This window comes from Bacillus rossius, chromosome 1 (genome assembly GCF_032445375.1).
Source record: "Bacillus rossius redtenbacheri isolate Brsri chromosome 1, Brsri_v3, whole genome shotgun sequence".
Taxonomy (NCBI): Eukaryota; Metazoa; Arthropoda; class Insecta; order Phasmatodea; family Bacillidae; genus Bacillus; species Bacillus rossius.
In genome coordinates this window covers 119,271,876-119,290,562 of record NC_086330.1, presented here as the reverse complement: position 1 = coordinate 119,290,562, position 18,687 = coordinate 119,271,876, and the positions used below count along the sequence as shown (strand labels likewise).

Below are 18,687 nucleotides of genomic sequence, written 5' to 3'. Positions count from 1 at the left end.
CAACTATTAAAGTAAATGAAATGAACATCAGTATTTGTCTAATCAAAATACAATTGTCACATGTTAATAATCATAATTTCATTTTCATCTATGTTATAGGTACGAATGGAAAGGAAAAATTAACGAAGATTCGGAAGTATTGATGGTGAGTTGGATGTGCTGAATATGGTTAATTAATACAAAAAATACAATTTAAAAACACTGTTGAAATGTGATGTTTACAAGATCACTAAAATAGGACTAAATAATAATAAACATTAATGGGATAGTTACTACAGGTATATTCACTTGGCACATATAGCAGTATAACATACACAACTAATAACAACTATTCCTATTTCTTATGTTTCAGATAATAAAAACAAGAACTACAAGTGTTCCAGAACTTTCTGATTATGTCAGGTACATCACAAATATTTAATTAGATGGGGTGCACTGGTTAAGAGGCAACTCAGGTTTTATTCTTGGTGGGGTGAAACCTATAATTTTCACAAGATGAAACTGTGGCAAATGTTGTAGTGAGTCAATGAGTTTCCTCAGTGTACTTCCGTTTCATCCACTCATTCATTCCGTCAATTTAACATTCTCATTACATCACTTTTCATTGTCTTTAACGACCCAGAATTTGACAAGATAACCATTCAAATACTTATTTGTAACTTATGGTGGTGTATTTTTTAATAAGCTTTTACTAAATATGAAAGGTTTTATCAAAGCTGAAGGCAGATTGCTGTTTTAGATCTCACATTTTACTTGATAAAGCACTGTATTTTTAACTGGCAGTGGGGGCTGTAGAGGAGGGAGCAATATTATATAAATACTGAATTTACTAAATTATAAAACCCAATTTGTTTTTGTGACAGTTCAGAAATTGGAGTCTTACAATCACCAAATTTATTTGATTCTAGGAAGCACCCGTTTATCAGGTTTTTGAGATCTGAAAGTAGGGTGTGGCTTTCAGTATTGATAATTTCCTAGATGTTCCGGCAAACTTATCGACATTTGGAACAAGTAGGCTATAAATAAAACGAGATATTTAACAAGATAATTTAGGATGTGGCATAAAAACAAGGAGAATTTTTCAACTCACATTAAAATAAACTATTAATAATCACAGAGAGTCTCTTAGTACTTTACATGATAAAAAAAAAAAAAAAACACTATTTAGGGCTGAAGCAAGAAGGAAATACAAGGTCAGTCATTACAGCCTTTGCACAAACCTGCTGAGCAGTGCACCAGAATTAATATTTACCTCCAAACAAATAAATATGTTTCTCAAATTGAAGTCCATCATATATTTTTATGGTAAAATGTTCTGCTATATTAGAGAAACCAAGAATAAAATAGGGATGATCTAAGAATTCAAGTTATCTTAAATTCAAATTTAAAAAAATATAACATTGTATAATTTTTGAAAATTAAGTAAATTAAATATACATTTCTTTTAAGTCTGTCCAGAAAAACTGGTTTTTGTTGTTAGCTCAACTAACGTATTTCATGAGGAGGAAATAGTCAAGTTGCCATAAAGTTTTGAATTAAACCATTTGAACATGAGAATCCACCAATATCAAGGCTTGTTAATTGAAACTATGATTATTGGTAAGACAGTTCTTTCAGTAAGCAGTTTTTGTTTAAATCTACATAAAAAAAGTGTCATTCAATTTTATGCAAGTAGGGGAAACATCAATGCCTATTTCTAATTTATTAGCTATTGAAGATGTATTTCAAACAATCTTTTATAACCAAATTTTTGTTGCAGGGCCAATCATCCTTATGAAGTCTGCGAGTTTATTTCACTACCGGTAAGAACATAACTATCATTAAATTGATTTTTTTTGTAATTATTTTAGATTATCTTCATTAAAACTGAATAGGCAATTTTGTGAAGCTCATCTGTCCACATGATTTTATAGATTGCTGGTGGCAGTCAACCATACCTGGATTGGATAAGCGAGCTAGTTCCAGAGAAGAAATAAATTTGAACCTGCGCTACATACACTTGTGATTGTTTGCATCAGCTGGAGTTTCGTTTCTAGCTCTTTGCAAGTAATTACTGGTTCAAAATTGATTTTTTTGTATGTATCTATTTGTCTTAGTAAATTTTTTTTAAAACACTTTTTTTTTTTTTACAAATGTGCATGTTGTAATGAAATAAATTACAATGTGTCCTTAAAAGCCCTAAGAAATTGTTGCATATGCATATGTTAAAATGTTAGTGACTTCTGCTGTTCACTGACATTAAATATTAAAATGGAATATATGCTGCCTCAACATTTTTCTGTTAGTACTTGGGGGATAAGAAGGGAATACTGTTCATTCTTGCCAAACACTGTCATCCTTATCAGGATAAGGCTCTGGGTGGATGACAACAGTCATGTAATATGAAGGCATGCAAAACTTATAACCCTAAATCAGTTGCTTTCTTTCTACCAAGTGTTTTATGTTTTGTAGACAGCAAAGTCATTGGAGATGGGAACAAAGATCACATATCAGAAATATTGGGTAAAAACTGACCATGTTACATAACAAGAATCCATCCCAGCATTTTCCTGGAGAAATTTAAAAAGTGGAAAACATAAATCAAGTTGACCTGATTAGGATTTAAACCCCAGGTCCTTCAGAATAGGTAAAAAATATCTTACCATTGCCCCATAAACAGTTTACAAATACCATCCTCAGCTTGGATTTCCTGTCTATACAATTAGGCCATCCTAACATAGAAGATGGTACTGTTCTTGCAAGCAGGGGGACATCTGTATCTAATAAACACAGTGCTTGCTAGGATGACCATAAGAGCATTATGTAGGCCTGACCTACATGACAAACCTACAAAGATATTTACTTCTCATGGCAACCTTGGAGACAACATACTGGCATGAGCAGATTAATTAAAGAAAGAATCTAACCCAGTTGGCTACACATACATATTTGATGTGTAAACATCTTAGCTCTCGGTGTACGGCAATTGGTAAAAGTAATTTCATGAATAGAATGGATGTCGTATTAACCGAAATGTTAAGCCACGGTGCTGAAGTCAAGAAGCTGGCGGACCAATATGTAGCAACATAAACCCTTATGTAGTCACTCTCGTAAACATTGGGAGATACCCTAATTGTATTGATGTGCCAAATGAATCTTTGATAGAGAAACCACCCCGGAATATATATATATATATATATATACTTATAATCACAAGTAATAACAAGTTTTAAAATACATAAGAAAACTGTCAATACAATGATCATAATACATATTCTCCTTGCAAAATCCCAATAGGCTCGTTGGCACAGCGGGTAGAGCTCCAGGGAAATTTTGATGTTCACACATAGTTACTGAAAATTTTTTTTTAAACTTTTTTTAATAACCTTATATATATTATGTAATATATAATATTATGCAATAATTTTGAATATACTCAATAAAGTTATTTGTATGTAGAAGTATGCACACATGTACTTAGTGTTATAATATATGTTTTTTAAGTGTTTCAGGTTAATATTCTAGTAATGCTGTATAAGTATAATTTCCAGCATGTGTACTAACTGTTTCGTGAATTTTAAGAAGATGAGCAGTACTATGTTTTATCACATAATCGTAGCACATTTTTATGCGAAAATTTTTTTTTGTAAGGTAAAGTTATTCATAAAAACAAAACCCATTCGTGGAAAGTACGTTTATTTAAAAAGTGGTGTATGCAAGAGCACACCGAACAATTTAAATTAATAAGTCATGCAACAAAAACTAGGGATGGGTCGAATCCGAAACCTTGTTCGAATCCTCAGTGTTTGTCATCGAATCTCGAATCCCAGTCCCACACTAAACTTCACCACATATTATTAAAAAAAAATATCACACATTTATTTTAAAAAATTACATAGGCCTATGTATTAAAAAAAATCACACGTGTATTTATAAAATTATAAAATAAGGGCATGGTGTATACACCTGATATAAAATAGAGACAAATAACCTCAAAAACCACACACGTAAGTTTGCATCTGTCTAATTCTCTGTTAAATTAATCCTTCCTATGTTTTGAATAAAATACGTTTGTATAACAGACACCATTAAAAAAAGTTACTTTTTTTCTACAATGTTTTATTATTGAAGGTTGGAAATGATCGAGTAGTTATGCTAATTGACAAAATGCAGCGTAGTTATCTTATGTTTGTGCTATTTCCATTACCTTAATAATATGTTTAGGTATACAATTTTCAATTACTACCGTATTTACTTGTGTATAGCGCGCCCTCGTGTATAGCGCGCACCACAATTTTCGCAACGAATTCCAAAGAAAAAAATATATAATTTTTTTTCCCCATAAATAAATTTTACTAACATTTTGTGGTACCTGTTAAGTAATTACTTATGAAACAAATGATTATTTACATTGATGTGTGGTGATGTGTCAGGAAAATACTTAAATTAAATACTCTTCCACCTAAAAGTAAAACTTTTGTAGCATACTGTACCATCTGAAACGACACTAGCAAGCTAAACTATGCTGTGTAGACGGAAGATAATGAAGCGCAACAGGTACGAGGACGGGAGGGAGGGAGGCAGGCAGGAACGGGACTATGACAATCAAGTAACCTTGACAATTGACAGGACTAAACACCACCACTCCCGTCATGCTACACGTTGCTAAGCTGGCACGGAGGACTAGATGACTCTCAGGTAGCTGCTGGGACGAGGAAGCAAAGGAAGTGGGCGGGGGACTGGTGACAACATTCTCTCTCTTTCTCTCTTTCTCTCTCTCTCTCTCTCTCTCTCTCTCTCTCTCTCTCTCTCTCTCTCTCACACACCCGGCAGTTAACGCCTACCCGCCTCCCCCCTCACCTTTTTTTACCCGATTTACTTGAGGGAAAAAAGGGTGCGCTATACACGAGTATATATGGTAAAACTCTTAAAAACCCACCTGGAATCCTACGAATCAATAGGATTCGGTATATTCAACGAATCCAAGATTCGAATATCCCATCTTTCCTCAACTTTAAATAGAAAAACAAAATCTGTGACTCGAATGTGAGCCTGGCTATAGTCGTAGTACACACCACAAAAGAGTGTGGGCCCTCAAATGTAGCTATCTCGGCACTCGACAGAGAGCGCGCATTGCATGCAATCAGTGAGATATCGATATTCGACTACGTGTGTGCGCTCTATATGGGAAGCAACATTACCAAACATGAATGATGCCAAATAGCGCTGGCTACATTTTTATAAGCTGTACACCGCGGCGACGCAGACGAACCGATAAAGGTTATTATGTTTAAAAACGTCTTTAACAGAAAATACACTCATCAGACAACTTCGTATTTGCGTTGGTTATTCTTTGATGCGTGTTGTTAGAGATCGGCCAGTTTTATCAATATATGATCATCCACACGCAAGTATGTAGTAATTTCTGAATAAATATTAAATTTCTACTCTAAAATACATAGTTTAATATGGAAAAAAATACCTACACAAAGTGCTCAGAATCTAATAGTGGGACCAAAAACATCATGTGACGTTTATGTGAGAGGTTTTTTTTATCCAAATTTTTACGCCCTAAAATATTGGTACAACGATTATATGATAAAACAGGGTATTTTAGTAAAATTCCTTGTCGAATATCAGGTCCAAAGCCGGGTTTGGGATTTGTTCAAGTCTTTTTCGCTTTTATTGGAGCCTTTTCTAATAGTTTAAAATTTCCATGTGTTTTGTGCTGCTACCTACATGTGATGGTGGCAAGCCCCATTTATGATTCAGGCAGTGAATTATAGCAGCAGGCACAGAAAGTGAGTGTGCAATTCACATCCAGAAATTTTTGTATTTTAAATGTGAATATTTTAAAATTTTATTTATCAGAATATTTATTATGCCAGGCATTATTTTAAAGAATTATACATTAAATTTTGTGTCTGAGTTTCATATTATAAGTTTTTATGCAACATGAACAACATTAGTACACATTAATTTACTTGTTATCGAGTTAGAGTTCTAAAAGACTCGTTCCAATTTTTTTTATTGCACCAGAAACAGTAAAAATATATGTGTCAATGTTGAAGATACCTGGAAACCCAGGGATTTAATCACCTCAGTCAGAAGGGAAGGATGGAAGGAAAAACAGCACATGAAAGATCATCTGGGACAATTGTATCAAGTATTCAAATGACTAAACTCAAAGCATGCTTATAAAACAGAAATGCCAACAAACTGTAATCCCTTACTCTCATTTAACACAAACTTCGCTCTCTTGAAACTTGAAAAGCTAGTCTTGCACCATACACTTATCAACTATTAGCTTTAAATGAATATAAATTATTTGGGGAGATAAAGCAATTGTGAATTGTGTGTTGTGTTTTATGTAGTAATATATTTTTGTACAAACTAAGTGCCCAGAATATCCAAATGCTTTTGCTCTGCAACGGATTATAAGTTTAAAAATTACGCTAATCCATACACATAAGAAAAAAAAAAAACAATACAGAAGTGCTTGTCCATGTCTCAATATGAGTAACAGGGTATGTGGAATTTCACCAGCCAGCATTTGATTACATGCGAATCTGGAAACGGCCAGCTTTTGTTATGTACTTTACTCCTTTGAATGGCTTGTACTTTTCTCCATACATGTCCAGTCTGTTCACTTTCAGACCAGAGACGGCTAGCTGGTTGATTGTGAACTGAACCTGAAAGTGAAACATATAGTGATTACATAGCATTATAAGTAAAAAAAAAAAATTACTATATTTACTTATTTCTAAGATGCTATATTTTTTTGGTGACTTTCTTTGCTTTGAAGTAGGTCATCTTTTAGAAATTGATGGTGTAATACATTTGCAGCCAAGCTCATCAATTGTTCAAAGAGAAAATGTTAATTGCTAAAACACAGTTACTTGGTGATGCAATAATTCAAGAAATGTGATTTTCTAGTAAAAAAAATTGCAAGTGTAAAGTAAAACTTTCTTGTGCGTGAAAATTTTTTTGACATTTTTATTTATTTTTTAAATTGTTTTTTTGTAATTTAGAAATTTGATGAATTTTGTACTTATTTTGTTCACTCTATTGTGGTAGTCACTGTCAAATAACCAAAGAAAATATATATTTAAAATAAAGTTATAAGAAAATTATTTTAGACTAATATGCAAGTAACAATGACTAATAAATATTTCATTAAAATTAGTTTTAAACCTTTATACATGCATAGTTTTATAGTTATTGTTTGCAAAAAGAGACATAGACATTCGTAGAATTTAAATTGTAACCTCAAAATGTGAAATTCTTATGAAGCATGTAATTTTTATTACCGAGTAACGTAGCAAGGAGTATATTTGCATGAGTTTGTTTTTTCTGTGGTTTTTGACATTGCTGAGAAAGTGATTGTACAAAAATGTTAAATTAAGTATAAAGTAGTCAATATTTTGTGTGAAATGCCTGAACCTCCCGTAAATGCGTACATGTAGATGGAAGAATTCAAAGGTGATGTGCAGACAATGCATCAGGTTTTTTTTTTAATGAAAAAGAGACTATGTTCTCAAATACATAAAAGCAACCAAACATGAAACTGCTATGAAGAAGTCGGTTAGGTATCTAGACAATAAAGTTAAGACCTCAATGCTTACCAGTTTCAACAGTGCTAAATGCCGAAAAATTGTTACTGATAACTTTGCATTACAAACTACAGAAGTATTTGCAGGGTGTCTACTGACCCTGGAAAACCTGGAAAAATCAGGGAATTTTTGTTTGGTAGGTTGTAGTTGGCAATACGTTTTTTGTTTATTGATCTGCTTGCATTGACGTAGCATCAAGTGTATCACGTCCCATTTTTTATTTTTGAATGGAAAATAATGAACATTTCCCACATCCATTTTCTTTTATTTACCATCGGATTTGGAAGTGGCGTTAAATCACGTGATACAAACTGGTTCAAGCTGGTCTGTTATCCTGCTGACGTACGTACTGCAGCATGTGCTTCCCACGTTCGGATTATACCGACAGGTGCATTTAATTTTAAGTATCTATGGATTCCCTCAACGTAAACTGGGCATTTTTGTTAGCTTTGAAAATACATATCACAGACACTTTTGGTGAAGATTCGCCATCGTTGCTACAATATTGGTAGCTGTGGGCTTCATACGGTCCATGGTGCTTTCGAAACTGGAATTTCTGCTATACAATTGGACGTTGTTAGTTTTTTGAGGCACAGTTACTATTTGTTTATGCATGTACCTACCTACCTGCAAGGAGGGCAGATTACATTAGAATAACTGGATCAGAGCTTTTTTCCAAGAAATTTTGTGCAATCAGATGGAATACTGCAGTTGCTGAGCGTGCCGTGAAAACATTACCCCACCTAAAGAAATTTGTTAGTGAAATTTCTATTTCATCTGTGTCTTTCAGTGTAGTGAAAAGTGCTCTTGAAGATAATCTTCTAGAAGTAAAATTGACATTCTTCTACTCTTTGGCATCAGAGCTGGAATTGTTTCTCACAATGTTCCAAAGTGAAGCACCCATGGCACCTTTTCTCTATGATTCACTGGTAGACATTATTAGCTTTGGCAGGAAAGTTTTTGAAACCAGAGGTACTAAGAGCTATAGGGAGAAACGCAATGTATCTCGATTGGATGTAGATAACCAGGAAAATCTATTGACTGCTAACAATATTAAGTTGGGTTATGCAGTACGCCATGCCATCAAGAAAGAGAAAGTACCAGTAAAGTCTGTCCTGTTACTGAAAAATGATGATAGGACTTGTCTAAAGGTTATAGTAAAAAACACTTCAAGACAAAAGTCCCCTGAAGTACAAACTTACCGAGGGAATTTCCTGCTTATGTCCATCTGTGGCTTTAAATTCGGGTGTGAGGAAACAGTGTGTGAATTACAGTTTAGAATGTTGTCTTCAAAACAAGTGGCTATAAGGACAAGAAGCTGATTACATTGAGTGATCATATCAGTTGGTATGTTCCTCGCAAGATTCTGAAGCACTGTTCTCGTCTTTTTCTCGAGAATACTGGTGCCTTGATCACTTGTAGATGCTCATTCTTAAGGCACATACAGTAGCTGCCAAAACAGGCCTTTTAAAGTTTGTGAGGATGATGTTGGTACTTTCCCATGGAAATGCATCATTGGAAAGAGGATTTTCAGTGAATTCTAATCTGCTGACTGAAAACTTGCAGAAAGAAATACTGATCGCACAAAGACAGATGTGCGACTTTGTTCAACGTTCTGGAGGTGTAGAGCATGGTGATATCAACAAGTCAATGTTACCGTATGTAAGAAATGCTAGTTGTAGGCATAAGGAAGCCCTGCAAACAAAACAAAAAGAAAAGGAAGCTACAGACAAGAAGAAGGCAGAAAAAGAAGAGTTTAAGAGGAGATCAAGGCATTGCAGTTGAAGAAGGATCGAGTGTTGGATTTGGCTCGTTCTGAAGCAAGTGCAATAGACGCAAAAGTTGAGTCACTGCGAAATTGATGGGAGCTTCCTTTTACTTATGTTTTTGCAAAAGTAAGTGTGTGAAATATTTGTAGCAGCATGTTTTATTTGCCATCAATTGAGTCACTTTGGCCACGTCTGGATGAAGGTATTTTTTTTTACTAATTTAAGTGAGTTGAAATACTTTGAAACCCGTCAATGTACTGTTATGCAGTTTTTTCAGTTTCGTGGAATGTCGTAATTGTGTTACAGAAAACATGGAAAAGTTCAGTTTTAGACCTGGAAAACATGGAAAAATCAGGGAATTTCATTTACTAGATCTGGTAGACACCCTGTATTTGCTAATGCAAATATACAGTTAGAAAAACTAGAAGATCAAAACTTGCATGAATGGATGTAAGAATTCATAGAAGGAACAGGTGACTTGACTTGCCTTGCATCAAAATGCTAAGAGAACAGTATATTCCAAAGCTGGTGCAACAGCATGCAGATTCTCTGCGCAAGTTAATAGAAAACAGAAAAATTTTCCTACTTTGTGATGAAACTACTGACAGTAAGGACAGATGTGCATTTGTTGTGTGATTATCTAATGATGGGCCATGAGTGTACTTCTCAAGGAATATTTTCTTCAGCTTGTGACAAAGCTTTTGTGAAACAGAAATGTGGGGACAAACTTCAAAGCTTGATCAATTCAGATCCAAGTATAAAGTTTTTTAAGGTCTTTGAACAAGTTGTTCAGTCTCAAGCACATCTTGCTTAATGATACTAAAAGTATTCCCACGTTAGGAGAACTGGATATCACTGTAATTTTTAAAGGTTGCGAATCACTGAGGGAAGCTGTACAAGAAACGACAAAAAGGGGTGTGAATGTTATGTCCAGAAAATGCTAGTGGCTATTGCGACTGAGCATCCCCAGTTTCCAGCAGGAGCACTGAAAGCCTTTTGGAGTCCCACTAGAAATGTTCACAGTGAACATTATTCAGTCGTTACAACCAAGTGGTCACAGACAGGCATCAAAACTTAAAAGAAGCAAATTTTGAAAGCTTTACGATGTTTTCATTTTATGATTAAGTCAAATCGCATTTGTATCTTCAGTTATAGAACACTTCAGTTATTAAAAAAATATGTTATAACTATATCAGATTTTTTTAAAATTTTTGTTATATTTGTGTAGTATTTTTAAGACAATAGAATTTAGTGTTTCTTAATAATCTGTGATTTCGTAAAAAAAAAAAATGTTAAATTTAAAATTTGCCCAAAATATTTCCACTTTTTCAGGTGTCTAGATAATATCTAGCAAGGGGATAGAAGTGAGGTTACTTAGAGTCAACATCAACTAGTAAAGATTGAACAAAAAAACTTCTCCCATCAATTGGTCAACCATATAGTGTATTATAATATAACAGTGTAACATGTCCATTTGGTTTTCTTTGTGATCCGGGCCTGATTAACCCTTAGGCTAATTAAATAAGGCTGCAGCCTAGGGCGCAAAGATCGGGAGGGCGCGCTTAAATTGTGCCTTTGCATGCACTATTAATCTAGCATCATTGCAATTTGCCTTACATATTTCAACTAGACCGAGACAAAACACTAAAACTAAATGCAGAGCTGCCAACCTCAAATCACACCAATGAGTAATGACAATTATATGAAAAAAAGTATGCGTAAATAATGCACGACAAATTTTTCCTGGGGAATTATGACACACACAAGATAAAACAAGGACAATAATATGCAAAAAATAAAATGAAAAATATAGGCCTACGTATATGAATACAATGCAAATTAATGAATCGAAAAGAAAAAAAACTAATTTGAACAATACAATCATCTGAATATGTAAGAAATGTCAATAATTTTACTGGAAATTTTGAACCTTCAATTCAAAGTATTCAAAGTTAAACTTGTGAACAACTGTCTTTTTATTTGCTTCTTTTATCCTGGTTGGATTAGAACTGTCTTGTAAACAAACAACAGAAGACAAAGAAAAAAACTTGTAAACAATAACTCTGCGTTCGTTACATTCGTTTCTTCAGATGTAGCAAAAAAACGACGATATAGATTTATTGCTAGTCATGGCTATAAAATGTTCCACATGTTTCTTGGATTCAATATGCCATCTAGTCATCCCTTCCACCATGTGCAATTGAAAAGTCACACGTGCATACATTACAAAACGCGTGGTGTTCCAAAACATTTGAAGACGACAAGCATGGCCATTCTTTTGAATAGTTTAGGTCGAAATGTTCTGAAGAATTGTGTTCTTTTTTTTTTTTTCCAGAAACACTTTTGTTCTGTTACAAGCTTCATTTCTACAACCGGCACTGAAGAACACAACACTATCGAAAAACATAACAATATTTCATGTCTGTAGACACGATAAAAACACTATGATGAAAAAAATGGCTTTAAAAAAAATTAAAACAACACAGGTTAGCCAAAGTACCTTACAAAAATTATTGTGATGTAAGTAGCCAACAAACGAAAAGTCCGAGAATATGTACTAGTAGTGTCGTACAACGGACGTAATACCATCCCATTATTATTTCAAAACACGAGAATTAATCTACTTATTTCGACAGTACATGCGCACACATACTAGTTCCGTTATTTCGCAACCACGGGATGTATTCAAACTGTGTTCACGAAACAGCACAGCAGAAACGGAATTTTTTCCGTTACCGTGCAGCACAAAGCCTCGTTTCCGTAATAAACCAGCGATGTTCCGTAATTCGGTGTTAAATCCGTAATAATTACGGAAAATCCGTAATGGTTGGCAGCTCTGTAAATGTGCTGTGAACTGAAAAAGCTTGGGACTCCCTGATTTTAACAATAAATTTTGAAATTTTAAAAAGCGTGTGTAAACCAAACACTGATTTGTCACTCGAATCGGTCGATGGTCGAGCGAGTGAGTGAGCTGGCAACAGCGCAGCTCGTCGCGTGTGATGAAACACATCAACTCCCCAGTGGTTAATAATTAGTATACTTTGCCGCGCTTCATTCATTTGTCTTATCTCTTTCGTTAATCGTCGTTCGTCCATCATATCACGCGCTTGAGTATATTCGTTTTTGGTGATTGATATTTATTGTCCTTTCCTTAGTGTTTCCGTGTTTTTTTTAAAGACTATGAGTGGTAATGAGAGTAGTTCGATAGTAAAAAAGCCAAGTGGAGCAGAATACAGAAAAAAGAAAAGGAAAAGAAGATATAAAACATTTTAAAACATACTTGTAACTAGAAACATTTTTTAAGAGCTCTGCAGAAAGGAACAAAACGGTGATGAATGCTGCACTATCGCCAGCGATTTATGGTCCCTCTACCGTGGACTGTTCTTACGTTTCTCCATCCAACACTAGCCCTATAGTAGCAACAACGCCGACGATCTACAATGAAGACGAAATTCTAATAGAAGAAAAGCCATCTATTCCATCGAGTGACCCTGCACTGTAGCAAGTAAACGATAAATTTCAAGATTATACCGTTAAAAAAGGACTGCAACAAAATGAAGAATTAGATTTTTCCAGATCAGAAAGGCAGTATAAAAATCAAAAAAGATTTCTATCTAAAAATATGTTTAAGATAAAGCTTGTTAATGGGATAATTATGAAGAGAAGCTGGTTAGTATATTCAGAATCCACAGGTTACGTGTTTTGTGGTCCTTGCAAATTATATGGAGGAACATCTGTATTTGCCAAAAGTAGATTTAATGACTGGAAAAATTCTAACTTAATAACTGATCATGACAATTCTCCAGATCATCGTAAATGTTTGGGACAATATGTATGTAGAGGAAAACTTTTACGATTCGATACCCAAATAGCAGGGTGTCTACTAGGTCACGAAAATCACGAAAAAGTCACGAATGTTGTAAAAGGTCACGAAAGTCCCGAAAAAGTCACCATTTTTAAGTATATTTTGGTAAAAGTCACGAAAATATTAATTACAAGGCTAATGTGTATTTCTTGTGCACTGATCTTGTAAATACCATATTTTTTGTGCTTTTGGCAGCTTGCATTTTCAGGAAAATCATCACATAAGATATTCCCACACAATACATTTTCCCGTGTTTAACTAGGCCAGTCCCGCCATTTTCGCCATAAGACGTTTGCTTTAAAATCCCGTTCAAAATGTTTCTTACAGCTTTTATTCTCCTACGTGAAACGTCATAATTTTCACATATAATGCAGAGAAAATTTTAATAATAGAGATTTGCTCTTCTTTATTTAAAAAAAAAAAAGTCCATTAGAATGCTGTGAAAACGTAATTTATTCAATTCTCGTACCATACACGCTTAAAAAAAAGGTGGTATTCGTTCCGTGGCGGCCACGGCGTAGTCAGTTTCATTCTTACTCTACAGAGCGCACAACGATCGCACATAATCGATTGTAGCTGTCAAGGCGTCAATGCGTGCGACCCGCGTCCATATCGATAAATTTTTAGCCAAATGGCGAGCGTTCATAATCGAAATTATAGCGTTGAGTTCGTTTGTTTACTGCTTGCTTGTGTGTACGAAACGTAAATTTATGTTTGGCTAGGATAAAAGAAAGCCAAAAATTTGTGCACATAATGTGTGATATATTTTCGTGTTTTGGTTTTGTTAACGACTATGTTTACAAATTACAAAAAAAAATCCGTAATTTGCCGCCACATTTTATTTTCCAACTGAAATCATTGTCGAAGAGGTTAAAGTGCTACGGAATGGAATTGTAATATTTTCTATGATATAATATGCTGAAAATGTTTGCCAACAAATGTTAACGTGTTTTAGCGCTTAAAGTCCGATGAAAAAATGGCATGAGGGAAAGCAGATTTAATTAATTTTATTCAATTAAGTTTCAAACTAACCTTAATTTGTTAACTTTGTATATTTTTGCATGTTTTTTCTGCAACTACATGCTAATAATTTTATTTTCAGTGTTAATTGAATGAAAAGTAACTAAGAAAAAGAAAATGCATGGCAAATGTTCTTTTAAAGAATATTGGCTCTCAGATGAAAATGATAGGTTTTCAAAGTGGTTGCGTCCTGTTAAAGATGACTAGTACAAGGCATTTTGCACACACTGTAAATCGAAGTTTGATGTAAGTCACAGTGGTTTGTCATCTGTGAAGGTTCATGAAGCAGGAAAAAACATCTGGAGTTGTCTTCTGCCATACTACAAAGCAAACAATCAACTCTAAGTTTTTTGAAGGTTGACAAGCTCACACATTTGGGTCAGGAAAAAGATACTACACCTTCCACTTCAAGTAGTTCAGGAACCATGACTACTATTTATAAATCATTTACTGAATGTTCAACTCCTTCAAATTCAAAGTCACAACATTTCCCAGGTTCTTTAAATAAATATTGTGTTGATGAGAATGTATGGAAAGCAGAAATATTGTGGTCACTTAATAAGGTAATGACACACACATCTGACAGAGGTTCATGCGCTACTAGTATTTTTGTTCCCCATAATGTTCCCAGACAGTGTTATAGCACAAAAATTCAAAATGCAGAAGGATAAAATTGGTTATGTGACAACCTTTGGCCTTGGCCCTTTTTTTCAAGATTAATTTTATAACATTTAAAAATTACACTGTTTTGACAAGTTTCGTGGTCACACTTTAGTAGAAATTATCATGAAAAAGTCAAGAAAAAGTCACTAATTTTTATTTTTGTAACTCAGTAGACACCCTGAATAGTCAAAAAATATAATGAAGAAATAACTTATTGGTAAATGTATTACTACGTGTAATAGAAACAATTAGGTTTTTAGCTTCTCGTGGACTTCCATTTCACGGTCAAAATGAAATTATTGGATCTGCACTAAACTGAATTTTTTTTGGCTGTATTGAGCTTATATCTAAATTTGATCCTTTCATGGCTGAGCATTTGGTGAGATTTGGACAAAAAGGCAGAGGTTCTCCATCGTAGTTGTCATCCTCTATAATCGATGAATTAATTTTACTTCTCGCTGACGAAGTTCGACTTTTGATTATAGGAGAAATAAAAACAATTAAATATTATTCGATTAGCATTGATTATACTCCAGATATTTCACACACCGATCAGTTGACATTTATAATTCGTTATATTTTGCCTGACGGAGAACGCTTTGTCTCATTTTTACCCAATTGCGGTCATAAAGGTGAAGACATAGAGAAGTCTGTTCTTGCGACAATTGATAAAACTTTGGAACTTGATATTAAAGACTGTCGTGGCCAAAGTTATGATAATGCTAGCAATATATCCGGTCAATACAAAGATCTTCAGTCAAGAATTAAAGCTGTAAATCCTCTGGCTACTTTTGTTCCTTGTGCAGCGCATTCTCTCCAACTCGTGGGATCAGCTGCAGCAGAAAGTAGTGATGTGTCAGCTGCTTTTTTTACACTGGACCAACAACTATACAATTTTTTTTCTGGATCTACAAGCAGATGGAAAATTTTGCTATCCAAATTGGATGAAGAATCGACGGTACTAAAAAATCTATCAAAAACTCGAGCAGATGCAAGCAAACCCTTATACATTTCATACAAACAAGTTCTGGAAGCATTAAACTCTATTAGCGGAGATGAAAATCAAAGTTAAGTGACCAAAATAGAAGCAAAAGCAATATTAGAAAAAATGAAAACTCTAGAAATTACAATAATGTTGTTCTTTTGGAACTCTGTGCTCGTAAAGTTTCAAATCGTTAGTGCACAGCTACAAGCAAGTTCTGTTGATTTATCTAACGTTGTTACTCTTTATGAGACATTACATGCTTATCTTGATACGTTGTGTGACGAAAAAGAGTTCGAAAATTTTGAATTAGAGGCAATCAAGAGATGCGAAGTGACCACATACAAAAAAGATGTAAGAAGAAAGAAACCAAAATTTCATTTTGATGAAGTTAAAACAGGGCACATTGAGTTAGAAGGGAGACGATCTTTCATCGTTAATAATTATTATGCAACTATTGATTGTCTTAAAGTGCACTTAAAAAACCAGCAAATTATTTATAATGCTGACATCGTCCGGCCTGCGGCCCCTTTTGAGTCCGATATGCCACCACCCAAACACCACCACCCTCCATTCTTACCTCCCGCTTGCGCGTGCGTGTGTGTGTTGGTCGCCCGGCAAGAGGGCGCTGTAAAGCCAGTATGCCGCACCCCTAAATATAATTAAATGCAACTTTGTAAATTGTTTTTATTGTTTCCCGAGTGCGACGTGACGGCAGATCGGCCGGGAGGGTTTTTATGTACTTTTATTTAGAATTGTGTATTTAATTATAAGGACGTTTCCGGACATTCACGAAGCACACCGAAGGAAACCGAAGCCAGACACTGTTTAAATATATTCCTTAATAATTGTAATTTCTATTATCCTTTTTTTAATATTCAGTAAATGTCACGTAAATTTTTAAGAACGTTTTTCATTTTGCTTTAGTTCCCCGTGGCACGGAATCAAAAATACCATTAACGGCAATTGTTTCGGCAGGAGGACGCCATGTTAGGCTAGTAGAGCCCAGAGCTCAGCCCAGTCTTCCGCCATCAACGACCGAGAGCAGACGCTTCAGCACTCCGGGGACCTCACCGCTTGTTCTGCTTAGTAATTCTGTTCATCTTTAATTCTTTTTAAATCTTTTTTCGTTTAGTCCTCGGAGCTTCTCTCGGTCGGGGGACTGTTTTAATAATTACATTGTGACCATTATCGGTCTTTTCTCAAGCATAATACGTAAGTCGAGGTGTGACCACGTGGTTGGTCACTGCACTTAAACCGATTCGTGCCGCGGGCGTTTGTTACAGTTTAAATTGTGTGCGTGTGTAATCAAAGTTGGCCAAATAAATAAGGGCATGTAAATTTAAATGTATTCTTTTATTTTTAAATATGTGTGACCATCTCGAGTCTGACGGCGTGTGGGACGCCTAAGAGCCCACGGTGTAGGGAAAGAGCGTGCCCGATGCTGAGAGTGGGCGGATAGTAATACTAGGCTGTCTTCAGGGTGAAATTAAAATCACGTATAACATGGGCGACGTCACGACCCTGGTAAAGAGTCTCTCATAGGTCCGTGCCCGTTGCACGGTGGCGCCCTTAAATTCCGAGCATTCACCGAAAACCCCCGCTTTATTAAAGATCAGAGGCCACAGCCCCGTATCAATACAATAAACACAAAGTTTGGTTTCTTATGGAAACTGCATGAACGAGACGACAGTGAATTTATTAGAAGCAAAGCAAAGCAAAGGAGTTAAAAAACTATATGCCACTGATTTAGAAGAAACCTTTGTAGAAGAATGCGTCCAGGCGCAGTTTTTAAAATCTGACACCGTGGCCGAGCATTCTTTTTCTGCCAGAACCCTATAGTGTTTGTTGCAGTTTATAAAAAGTTTTAACATTTCATGCATGTTCCCGAATGTGGAGATAATATTAAGAATTTTTTTGACAATGAGTGTTACCAACTGCAGCGGCGAAAGGTCTTTTTAAGCACTTAAAAGAGTAAAAAATTACTCCACACTCCGCCAGCAAAAACTTGCAGTGCTCTCGCTAATGTACATAGAAAGTGATTTTTTACAAACTATTAAATTTGAAAAAATTGTGGAAAGATTTGCAAACGCTAAAGCACGAAAAAGGACTTTTGTATAAGCTAATAATAATTACTTAATTACTATAATTTACAAATAAATCATTAATCAGTTGCAAAAATGTTTCACTAGTATGATGCCTCTCGTCTTTTTTAAAGATAACAACAGAAGTGTAAATATTTAAAAAATACTTAAAGTCGAAGCAACTTCACACACTAGATGACCACGCTCATGGTCAATGGCCGCAACAACTAAGTTGTCTATAGAAACTAAGCCAATACAGGTCATGCGGCCAAACACGACATGGATTTGGTTTTCTACTTGGTAGCCTGCAGTCACTTGTCATGATTTTGGTCGTATAATGCGTGAGGTGCTTTACCTTTATGTACGGTCAGCTAAAAAAATGGTTTGCCACCCTAAGGTTGAATGGCGTGCAGATTTAAGGTCGTTAGTTTCGCTTGCAGATCGATCTGAAAACTTTTATAGGTAGTATGAACCATGTTAAAATTTTCACACTAGTAAACAAAGTCAAAACTAATATACTACTTTTTAGGCCGACTGTAACACACACACCTGGCGGGGGCGCGTCCTCATTATTAGCCTAGTGCGGTCAGAACTCTTGATCAGTCGCTGTTCGTGATGTTAAGTTACCATTAAATCATGACTTTAATCTTATATAAACATTCATCATATTATTTTCATTTGAATTAAACCATAAGTAAGTTATACAAAATAC

The 18,687-nt window shown here is 34.9% G+C and overlaps 2 protein-coding genes across 5 annotated transcripts in view; one reads left to right on the top strand and one right to left on the bottom strand.

Annotated features, from left to right (window-relative positions):
• LOC134543208 (protein CutA homolog) overlaps positions 1-2,114 on the top strand; it is a 30,640-nt gene extending 28,526 nt beyond the window's left edge. For both annotated transcript variants that reach the window (XM_063388121.1, XM_063388113.1), the window contains exons 4-7: positions 100-145; positions 353-402; positions 1,760-1,802; positions 1,914-2,114. In XM_063388121.1, coding sequence (XP_063244191.1) covers positions 100-145; positions 353-402; positions 1,760-1,802; positions 1,914-1,976 — 202 coding nt within the window. In that variant the 3' untranslated portion in view covers positions 1,977-2,114. The remainder of the gene's footprint in view (positions 1-99; positions 146-352; positions 403-1,759; positions 1,803-1,913) is intronic.
• A 3,874-nt stretch (positions 2,115-5,988) lies between these two features.
• LOC134543190 (AP-3 complex subunit mu-1) overlaps positions 5,989-18,687 on the bottom strand; it is a 117,670-nt gene continuing 104,971 nt past the window's right edge. For all 3 annotated transcript variants that reach the window (XM_063388086.1, XM_063388104.1, XM_063388096.1), the window contains one exon: positions 5,989-6,671. In XM_063388086.1, coding sequence (XP_063244156.1) covers positions 6,537-6,671 — 135 coding nt within the window. In that variant the 3' untranslated portion in view covers positions 5,989-6,536. The remainder of the gene's footprint in view (positions 6,672-18,687) is intronic.